Source organism: Notothenia rossii (genome assembly GCF_949606895.1).
Source record: "Notothenia rossii genome assembly, chromosome: 8".
NCBI classification, from domain to species: domain Eukaryota; kingdom Metazoa; phylum Chordata; class Actinopteri; order Perciformes; family Nototheniidae; genus Notothenia; species Notothenia rossii.
The window spans coordinates 15910519-15921845 of record NC_136906.1 but is presented as its reverse complement, the minus strand read 5'-3'; the positions used below and the strand labels follow the sequence as shown (position 1 = coordinate 15921845).

At 39.9% G+C, this 11327-nt stretch overlaps 1 protein-coding gene and 1 long non-coding RNA gene across 3 annotated transcripts; one reads left to right on the top strand and one right to left on the bottom strand.

Annotated features, from left to right (window-relative positions):
* Window positions 1-1765: 1765 nt before the first annotated feature.
* LOC307015892 lies at window positions 1766-3214 on the top strand. The gene is made up of 2 exons (XR_013801674.1): window positions 1766-1883; window positions 2032-3214. It is a non-coding gene; the product is annotated as an uncharacterized lncRNA (long non-coding RNA).
* proza (protein Z, vitamin K-dependent plasma glycoprotein a) lies at window positions 2989-9004 on the bottom strand. 2 transcript variants are annotated; one of them, XM_079644835.1, is made up of 9 exons: window positions 8845-9004; window positions 7652-7789; window positions 6164-6321; window positions 5479-5503; window positions 5276-5389; window positions 5050-5181; window positions 4490-4605; window positions 4090-4207; window positions 2989-3982 (listed from the first exon to the last, which is right to left on the bottom strand). In XM_079644835.1, the coding sequence occupies exons 2-9, from the start codon at window positions 7728-7730 to the stop codon at window positions 3447-3449; spliced, it is 1278 nt and encodes a 425-aa protein (XP_079500961.1). In that variant the 5' UTR covers window positions 7731-7789; window positions 8845-9004; the 3' UTR covers window positions 2989-3446. The 2 variants fall into 2 exon arrangements, with proteins under 2 accessions (XP_079500961.1, XP_079500962.1); XM_079644836.1 differs by having other exon boundaries at window positions 8743-9003.
* Between the last annotated feature and the right edge of the window lie 2323 nt (window positions 9005-11327).

Sequence of the window (11327 nt, the reverse complement as noted above, 5' to 3'; positions counted from 1 at the left end):
CAGAGGTGAATAGAGAATGACATTTTTTAAAGTTATGTCAAGGGAATGCTGACCTGTCCACCTCTTAAGTATTATGTTTAAATATCACAAAAACTATTACATGCATATAATTGCCCTGCACACACACTCGTGGTCTCCAGAGGATAACTTTTTACTAACCTAAGTGATCCTCTGACTTTCCCTCTAAAATTATTTTCAGAATATTATCTCATATTTATTGTTAACATGATGTCAATCATTTTTCTTTAAATATCACAACACCCACCACTGCAAAACTAATATCTTTCCCATCAGTTTCGCTCTACTCTCTGCTTCTGCTGCTATCATGCTGTGTTGCCAGAAGGAGAGGGACAGATCATTCTCTCGATATGCCAACACAGCTGGGTTTATTCCAATGATATTCTAAATTAGCATTAGTGTTGGGTATATTTGTATTTCTTTTTAACGGTTTGTTTAAGTTAGACCAGATAAAAGCACACAACACCCTTCTTAACCCTATAACGGCAAGTGTATTAGAAGATGAACAATTGATGTTGTTTTGGATTTAAATTTCAATGCAAATGGCTTCTAGTATTAAACATGCTGACATTAACATGTAGCGAGTAACGCCTCACAACTAATAAGAGGTGAACCTTTGTCCGTAGCTGAGTTATATAAAAGTCCACAGCCTGTCTCTCTCTTTCTCTTGCCGCCACTTCAGCCACATCCAGGCCCTAACCTCTCGAGGTCCTGCGTTACCTCCACCCTCCTGCACAATTACCCAACCAAGTGGAAGCTGCTCTGTCTGGCGGGGACTGAAGATGGGGTGGGTGGGGGGACAGCATCGGCCCTGTGTCAATGGAGCACTGAAAGGAGAAAAGATTGGGGATATGGATTTTGGGTGAAGAGGGGATTATTGGACAAGATCATAGACGTGCCTTCACAGATACTGGAGCGCTCATTACACACATCGCACGAGACTGTCACTCCGTCAATCTGCCTTCCACAATCAGACATACCGCTCACCCCCTGCGTGGAACCAGACACCACACAGACAGTTAATCCCCCCAGAAGTCTGCCATTTGATGTTACCCCGACATACACAGACACAAATAAGCATGTATTTGCTATGCATAAGCACTTACACACACACGCACACACACAAACACACACACACACACACACAGTCACACACAGGATGGGGAGGATTTGCAGTCACAGCAGGCAACAATTTTGAGGGGTTTTGGGGGGAGTAAAGGATTATTGATTAAATAGGACACTAGCCAGATGTACCCACATGCCAGACACATTGTGGTCAAATGTATCTATTTGCAGCAATCTGGTCCAGCAATAGTATCAATTGATTTGTGTGGAGTGAAAGGTTGTGCATTGAGTGCTTTCACTTTCCGCCTTTGGTAATGGCCTCGCTAATGTTTCTCTCCAGGGCTTTTTCATTCATGTCTAATACACTGTAAGTCCATCAATCCGTCCACACAATTACTTACTTCTTTGTCAACATCACAAATCCCAGTGGTCTGGCTCTGTCTCTGCTCTTCATCTATGAGCCATTCTCCATCTCTCAACTTTCTTAACCTGTCAAATATCTCTTCCTCAGCATTTACGACACATCCTTGACTCCATATTTGTTGGTTGGATTTATCAAACGAATGCAGTTGCTCTTTGATATTTTAGTGACACGTTAAACTGATCCTGAAATCTGCTGAAGTTTACCACTCAGAGCACTTAGTGCTATCTTTCCCCCTGTGTGTTTTATGTGTCTCTGTGTCATAAATGGAGCTGGAAGAACCAGACCAGGAAGGAAAGAGCTCCACTCAAATTAATCTCCGCTGGACGGCCCAGTAAAGGAGCAGATCCATTTTTGGGAGCAAGGAGCCATCTCCTAGGTGAGTACCATGGCAACAGCCAACGTGGGCCCCAGCTTTCAGGGGCTGGCCTTTTCAAACGCCCGATCAGAAGTGGCAGGCCAGGTTTTTTCGTTATGTGGCGTCTCTTACTCTCTCTCTCTTTCTCTCTCTCTCTCTCTCTCTCTAGCCCATTCTTCTGCCTCTCCTTTTCTCTCCCTGCATGACACGGTCCTGGCCTTGTTCACCAGGGAGTGTGTGAGAAGACTGCAGAGGGCGAGTGTCTGTGGGAAAATGTTGCCAGACAACACAGGGGTATGTGACAGGAACAGCAAGCTAAAATGGGACAACAAAGTTGAGTTAAGATAGATGGTAAGAGCTATATATGAACCAGATGTATGAACCCTATGGAAACAGCCTGTTTGGGGCCTTCATCTTGTTTGCACGAATGTTTGCAACATGTATAAACAGAAAAAGAGCCTTTGGATTTAACTGACTAAAAGATTTAAACAAAGTCATTCGGTTTGTCCATTCCTTTGAATTGATTGCCATGAAACGTAGGCATTCATGGTCCCCAGAGGAGGGATCAAACTGATTCTTATGAAGTGTCATAATGAAGTGGATTTTGAGGGGAATGTCTCAACAATAGAATCTCAAAGAAACTGGTAACCATTCAAATTCACCTGAGAATAGTTTGTTACCATTCTGACATATTTTAAAAACTTCAATTTTTACAGCAAATAGCTATACAATCAATGATCTTCCCATGAAGCTTAAATATGTTGTGCTTGGTGCTAATTAGCAAATATGCTGAACATTATGAATATGAAACCATTGGCAATAGTTCAAACAATGCTTTACATAACCTACCTTTTGAAGTTTCTAGGTTTCATTTCACGATTGCTGTTTTACTTAGTGTGACAGTTCACCCATTTTAGATTTTTAGATTTCACTGTTGTTATGTTTTTTTTATCTTTTAGTCTGCTAATGTGTCCACGTTGTTTTTGTGTTTACCATAAAAACCTCAAGAGGTAAACTCTAAATAACTCATATAGCAGGTATTTTGAGCCCTATAACAACGACTTATGAAATCTAATGATATTCCCAAATGCTCAGATATGGACATCTTGAAGAAATGACAGACAGGTGTGTTGTTTGGGTTTTATTACATGTATAACATTCATAGAACAGTGATTACTTTGAGTGTTGCAAGGTGCATGTCAGTTGCTAAAAATAACATTACATAAAGATTAGTAGAAGGTATTTGCACATCACAAAACACATGCTGAATAATTCATTGCTTTTCTTGCTGCTTTAGACGATACAGAAGCTAGAGAAAGTGCTTCTCTGTTTATTTGACCAAGGCGCCACCTTGTGGATAAATGAGGACGTCAGCAGCGACACAGGGAAGCAATAGCCTAGATTTAGACGATATGGTTGCTATAGTTTTTACTTTAAGAGGTATTTCATATTAAAAGACAAAACAAAGGTTGTTCTTCAAGCACTAAATTAAACAAGTCTGATTTCCTGTTTAAAGTATATAATCCCCTGCATTATAATATATTTTCATCACCAGTCACCTCCCTGTTTCCCTGACTACGCTACCTAGTTTGAACCCATGATCTTCCGCAGCCAGCCTTGGTGACGCGACACTTTCTGGAAGATGAAGCCTTGGTTGCAGTCGGCCCCTGGCGGCAGGCTGACCACCCCAGTGAGGAAGAACACGTCCCTATAGAGGGTGAGCAGGGGGCTGCCGGAGCTCATGGTGCAGTCAGCATTGGCCTGGGCAGTGGTGCAGCCCAGTTTATTGGTCATCATTTGGGGGTACGTCTCCAGACACTTAGGCAGTCTGCCGTACGCCAGCTGGTTGAAGGTGAGCGGGCCCTGGAAGGCAGTTTCCTCTTTGGGTTCTTTCCAGCCACTGACTATGGCCTGATACTCTCCCGCCAACAGGACATTCTCTGCAAAGTCTCTTTCTGGCAGACAGGCTGCAGTCACCTCCTTCTTAAAGGTGATGCGGCTTTGTAGCTCAATAACAGTCAGGTCATTTTCAGGGCGACCCTCCACATAGCGTGGGTGATGGTGAAGTTCTTTCAAATACAGCGTCTGCTCTCCAGATTCATAGGTGGTGCTTCGCTTGCCTGAGGAGGGCCAGGTAAGACATTAACGATGATTATTATTGTTTGTCTTTTACGCAGTAGTAGTTCACCAGAAGCAGTAATAGTGGTAACTAAATGAGTCTACTCACCAACAACCACCTGGAAGGAGCTGTACCTTTTGGCACAATGAGCTGTAGTCAAGACCATGTTCTCCTTCAGAATGACTCCGCTGCAGAAACCTGCAGAATCTGGGCTGACCAGAAGAGCCTGCAAAAAACAAAACAGTGACGCACAACAATAAGCCCCTGGTCTATCGTGTGTGTGTGTGTGTGTGTGTGTGTGTGTGTGTGTGTGTGTGTGTGTGTGTGTGTGTGTGTGTGTGTGTGTGTGTGTGTGTGTGTGTGTGTGTGTGTGTGTGTGTGTGTGTGTGTGTGTGTGTGTGTGTGTGTGTGTGTGTGTGTGTGTGTGTGTGTGTGTGTGTGTGTGTGTGTGTGTGTGTGTGTGTGTGTGTGTGTGTGTGTGTGTGTGTGTGTGTGTGTGTGTGTGTACCTGCCAGGGGCACTCTGTGGGACTGCAGCTGAGTCCTTCAAAGTCGCTGCGAGTGTTGGCGGACAGTCTGCCATCCCAGAGGTTCAGATTGTTCACCTTACCACAGGGGAATTTGCCTGAAAGAGGAATGTGAGATAGTTATAACTACTTTCTTTTATTACACTATGTATCTAACAACTGAAGCCATATCCTTTTTTGCAGTCAAAACTAATGTTTCAAAAAAAGGTTTTATTGATTCACTATTATTCACTTTTGTTTACACTACAGAAAATTGCCTGACTTTAGTTTATATATATTATTCCTTTATTTGAGCTTCAGCACTATTTTATGTCTTAGGTTTTCATTTTTATTTTATGATTTTTTTTCTCACAAATACTTTATAAGCACACAATAATTGGAGAGAGTTTGTGATCTAAGATTTATATTGCCAACTACTGATACTGTCACTGGTGTGATTATGACAGTAAATAACGAGAAACGGAACACACATTTATACTCTAGTGGAAAATAAATGCATTTCAATTTCACTCGGACACTGGAGGAAGACGTAACAAAAGTACCTGCAGGGTCACACTTGTTCCTGTCACTGTTGAGCTTCCACCCGCGGGCGCAGGAGCACTCGTAGGACGTGTAGCCTGGTTTACAGAACTGGGAGCAGCCTTTGTTCTTCTCCAGGGTGCACACAGTCTGGTCTGCATCGTGGAAACAGAAGAGGAAGGTTGCAGCGCTCACACACTAACTGAAAAGAGAACTAGCTACGACGATCAGGCACAACATCCTCCTCACCGTTTTCGCAGTGGACTCCTGTGAAACCCGACTTGCAGACGCAGTCGTAGCCCCCCACGCTGTCCGAACACATGGCTCCATTCTTGCAGGGCTTCTCTGCACACTGGTCTCCATCTAAACACAAGACAGCATGCCTATGAGAAGATGTAATGTACTGCTAATGACTGTGCGGTGAGGGAAAATCATTTGAACACAGCACTTACCAATGTAGACAGCCCAGAAGATGTCCTGCAGGAGAGAATACGCATGATAAGTGCACAGTGGAAGCTACACAAAGCACTTACACAGTGCACTAGAGGCAGACTTACATATAGACCAGGGATGTCCAAACTACGGCCCGGGGAGCATTTTGAATTGGCCTTCATCAAATTCAAAAGGTATAATGGAGTATGGCCCACAAATGAAATGTGTGTTTGTCTTATATTGTACTTCTTAAATATAAATGTAAACATATATTACACAGTAGTATTCATGTTTTAACTTAATAAGACCACTTTTCCAATAAATTCAGTCAATTAAAGTTGGAAACATTTTCTAACATATCTTAGTTGATAAGAGAAAGAACCAATGACTTATTTCCATAACAAGCTTGAACACCCTTCCTATTTCTCCTTATTATAATCAATCTGAGGCTTCTGTTTTAAGGGATGAGCTGCCAACACTCACAAGCATCATTTACCTACATTTGATTGATTTTCACTTATAACTGAACTTATGAGGCGATATACCTCTAGTGAGCGGCCCAGCCCTTCGTTTATTTTTCTGTATGTGGCCCTCGTGGAAAAAAGTTTGGACACCCCTGATATAGACAAAGCAAAGAGCAGACGCTGAGGTAGTTTGATGAGAAAGAAATGAGGAGGAAGTAAACAGCGAAGTCCTGAAACTCACCGTTCGGTACGAGTCCTGGAAGATCTTTCTGGCCTCCTCGTAGTTGCACACCTTCTCCATGCAAGCTTGCTCCAGGCTGGCGGGCTGATCCGGGCTGCCGCCGACATTCCTCTTTTGACGGGAAATCATGGTGCTCGCCTGCTGCTTGTCCAAAAACACTGTAGGGAACAGTTATTGTCTCAGTTGGTTCCTCCAAACAGACCGAAATACACTTTGAGGATATGCCAGTTAAAGAGGCTGTGTAAAGCTTTGCAGGTTTTCCGATTGTAAGAGAATCATAACTTGGTGTTCACGGTTTGTTTGTTTGTTTGTTTATTTATTTATTTGGTTTCTTATTTTATATTTTCTTGATTACGATTTACCTCTTTTATGTATTTGTTTGTTTATTTATCTGTTTATGTATTTGTTGTTTGATGTTTTTGTTTAGTTTGTTTTTTTTTCAATAACAAATATATATATATATATATGTTAATAATTTAGTTTTTGGGAGAAGGGGTGGGATTAAATAAGTGTAAACTTCCTCCCACCCCTTTTCGGATGTGTAATTAAGTAGATCATTTGTTTATATATCATTTAGAATCAGTAATATTTTTGTTTATCAATTTGACACTTCTTAAGTTTGTATAGTATAATAATTCTCATGTTTAATTTCAATATTATTATTATTTATTTTTTGTATTATTGTTTTACACATTTGAAATCAATCACATCAAATCAAGGGATCAAAGATAGGAGCATTGAAACATGGATGTTTTAGGCTATATGATTCCAAAAATACAAACATGTGACAGCCTCTTTCTATTTCATAGCAGTACAGAGTACATGTTTTTACCTTGGTGACCAGTTTTCTTGGTATCTGGAGCTTTCGATGGGCATCAAGTATATTTACATGTGTTTGTTTTTTTAAATCTGCCATTAAGATGAAAGAGACAGAAAAAGAATCGAAATCTGTTAAGATTAATGAATTTCCTGCTTCCTGTTCAGAAATCATTTCCTGCTGCCCAAATAATATTATCGGACAATGTTCTGTGTTTGATTACCTGCTCGGGGATTTGGACCGTTGTGATATTAAACTAACCTAATAACCTATGAATCGAGAGAATCACCAGCAGATAAACTGATAAGATAATAACAAGTGGCTGTCTTAATGATTCAATAAACAAGACAATAATCATAGAAGAGATCAAACCTTTACTACTTAATAACATAATGTTATTGTATATTAAAACAGGGTAGCGATAAATACATTTAGAAATTGAAATTAGAAATCAATAGACTTAAACTAAAGCAAATACACAGCATCTCATCCAATGAGGCTCAAAGTTGTATTTGAAAAAGTCAGAAACTGAGATAATGACATGTCATACACTCAGCATGCTGCCATCTTGACCTCCTTTTAATTCTTCACTTGTCTCTCCTCTCTCTAGAGCTCAGACTATAACGTTACAAAACTCTGCGACACATCTGGCTCCAGGTTGGCCCTCTCACCTGCGTGGGGGTCCTGAACGGCAGCCATGGCCCCTGCCAGCAGGCAGAGCAGAGTGGCAGATGTGGTCGAGGAGCGCATGATGTCGCTGAAGAGAGATCTGAGTCGAGTTGTCGGTGCTGCAGGGTCAACGTTTTCTTCTACAAACAAGAAGAACACATTTCAGACGAAAAGCACATGGTGATTAAAAGAGAATATAATAATTATGCTAATTATAGACTTAGAAATACCCAGGGTTCATTTAACTTTTACTGGAAGATGATGCCCACTACTCAGGCACTGGAATAATATTCACAAATATGCTCCAATCATTCATTAACAACAGATTTTAATTTGATGACTGGGTTCACCAGCAAGGACAATAATACCAGAGCTAAATATATTTCAGTCAAATCAACTAATAATGATAAAATGGAGGATACGTATAACCGATTCAAGATTTCATAAGGGATTTGCATTATATAATGTTTAGTATCCCCTCAAATTTCACTGCTTTGCTTATTTATCAAGTTCATTTCTTATTTATTTATTTTTTCACTTATATATCACAGTATATAATGGTATGATTATCTATTAAGTGAATGTGTCTTGGTTTTGTAGAATGACGTTGTTCATAAAGCAACCAATACAAAAAAGATACATTGAAATTCAAACCCTAAGGAAATGTTGTTATTGAGACTAAATCCTATTATTATATAATGCATTGACGACGAATAATGAGTAATGCTAAGAAATGACCTCATGCTGTTTACATCCGTGATTGTGCATTTTTTTTATGCAGCACCATTATCACTTGAACTGCCGTCAAATTGATGGGCTTTATAGGCTATATTATTACACATTGTAAACAATAATATAAAAAAAGAACCTTTAGGAACCCTGTTTACATTTACGGCAGAGTGCGTTTATATCACGTTACACAGCCTGTGCTTGCTATCTGCGTAGCTGTGCCATTCTGATAGCATGTAGCTTGTGTGATGATGAACACAAAGAAGACTAGAAGATGTATCTCGCATCTCGTATGCTGCATTAACGGACACTGGTACTCTTTCTAGAAGCTGCTGAAATGTAACAAAAACATGCAAATATTTACATGACCGTCTCTGTTTTCAGGGCCCGTCCAACATGGGTCTGCGTAACGGTCCGAAACAACAACAATACCACAACAACAGCAGCAGGGATACTCGGTACCTACAGCCAGACTGGATCAAAGTACCGGGGCTGTCTGGTTCCTCTCCGGTCCTGAAACGCACCACCCTCCTTCAAAGGATCGGTCCTATCGATCCAAAATAACAAATGATGACCAGATCCGAGCCTGCTCACTGGTTCAATGACCGTGGGGAGTGCAGTGACAAAGATGAGCCACCAGAGGGCGCTGTGAGACAGACGGTACCGGTACAGTAAGTTAATAATAATAATAATAATAATAATAATAATAATAATAATAATAATAATAATAATAATGATAATAATAGTACTACAACTAATAACAGTAACAATAATAGTGATACAAATAATCATGGTCATAATAAGACGACTTATACAGTAAGTACAACAAATAATACAAAATAATACAAAAAGACTACTACTACTACAACTAATAATAATAATAATAATACAAATAATCATAATCATGGTCATAATAAGAATAATAAGAATCATTAAAAATAAATGAATAATGACAATAATGGGAGGCTGTGGCTGGGGTAGCATGTTCGAGTCCCACTGCAGTCAGCATGTTGTTGTGTCCCTGGGCAAGAAAGTTCACCCCAAATTGCTCCTGTGGGGATTGTCCACAGTACTGAATGTATGTAAGTCGCTTTGGATAAAAGTGTCTAACAAGTGACATGTAATGTAATAATAATCTCAAAGATATGTTACATCTCAGTGTTACAAAACATAAAATATCATTACAAAACAATCTCAACATTCTTTGTTATGTTTTTTTTTTAAATAGTATGTTATAATACACTAAATATATTTTAATATCACTATTATTAATGACAATATAATAATTATAACAAACTTTCTGTATTAGTTCTATACAAGAGATGTAGCTCAAAATACTATACAAGAAAATACAATAATTCAAATGAAAAGTGATAAAACAAAAAACATCAAATCATTCAAGTAAAACAAATACATAACGCTTACACCAAATTAAAAAGGAAAGGGAATTACAATACCTATAATACAAAGAAACAAAACCAAAAGGCTGTATGTTTGCAGCTGTCATTTTAAATGTTCAAAGAGCCCACATCCCATATTGATCTTTGCAGGGTGTAATTGTCAGGGCATTATTTTTGAAACATAGTATTAAAAATAGGCTAACTGTTTTCTTTATGCTTTAATTGTGTGTTTGTAAAGACCTAGCAGGAGAAGATCACACAAGTCTGCAATTTAGACCGGTCCCAAACCATTAAGAGTTTAAAAAAAGGAAACACACCAGAAAGTCTGTTATAAAATATATTGGGAGCCGGCATCGCACAAGGAACAGATAATATAAGATGAGATAGAATAGAATCTAATAAAAAAATGATGAGATAAGATCGGATCGGATAAGATAAGTTAAAGCAGCAACGAGAGCATTTCTTTGCCCAAGATGCTGGATGCAGTTTTTCCAATTTTTCTGACTAATCTGAAGTTATTTATTTTTCCTTGTGAAATAGCACATGTTACCTCCTCAGGCATATATCAGTATTAGTTCTTGTTAATCTGTGGTTTATTGGTAAAAATATGCGTAATTGGCTGGAAAACCAGTGCTAAATGATACTACCAGGCATATGCACAGATGCATGAAAGATATTTAGCACTATCACTGCTTTTTTCCTCAGCGGTGTGATCAGAATCAGGAATCCCTATGATGCGCACCCTGATCAAACAAAAGTGGATGCTACCTGCTGTGATCAATAGGAGAAGCCTAACTGCAAACTAACACTCGAGTCTAGACCAAATCAAACATTGGATGACAAAATCTGGGCTCTATGCCTGTTGAGAAACTGGAAGCAGAAAGGCAATTTTATGGCACAGAGTTTATGCATATTTATTGTCCAACTTTTTGATTAGCAATTCTTGATTAGCAAAGATCAAAACCACAACCGATAAGAGCTGCTGAAACGTTGCCATCAAGGCTACGCTTTCTGAACTCAGAGTCCCTCCTCAGTGGCTTTCTTTCAATAGGACTGTTTGTAAGAGCAATGCAATTTGCAGACAGAGCCGTGGGGCTTTAGTCTCAGCTGCAGCCGTGTTAAATGTTTCCATTTCCCATGTCTAATAACAACAGAGGTTTTATCGGAGCCTGCTCGGACCAGCTGGTCCCCGGTGCTGGACCGGGGCAGAGCTGGACGGCCCGGTCCAGGGAGACTCCCCCACGTGTAGGAAGAGCGAAGGGAGAGCCTGCCCCGACATGGGCTGCAGCTACATGTGTAAATGATTAACACAGTGGTGATTTCCCTAGTGATTGTGGTCTGAGGTGAAATCCAAAGTTGTTGTTGCACGTGTTCATACATGTCATGTGCAACATTACATGTTGACTGTAAGAGCATGCACTGTGTGCATGCAGGGGAGAGGAAAGCCCTGCATATCTCGACCAATAATCCATCGATCTCTTTCTACCAGTTATGTTTTATTCAACATCTTCGTCTTTTACCGTCGCCCTCTCTCCTCCTCCCATTTCTT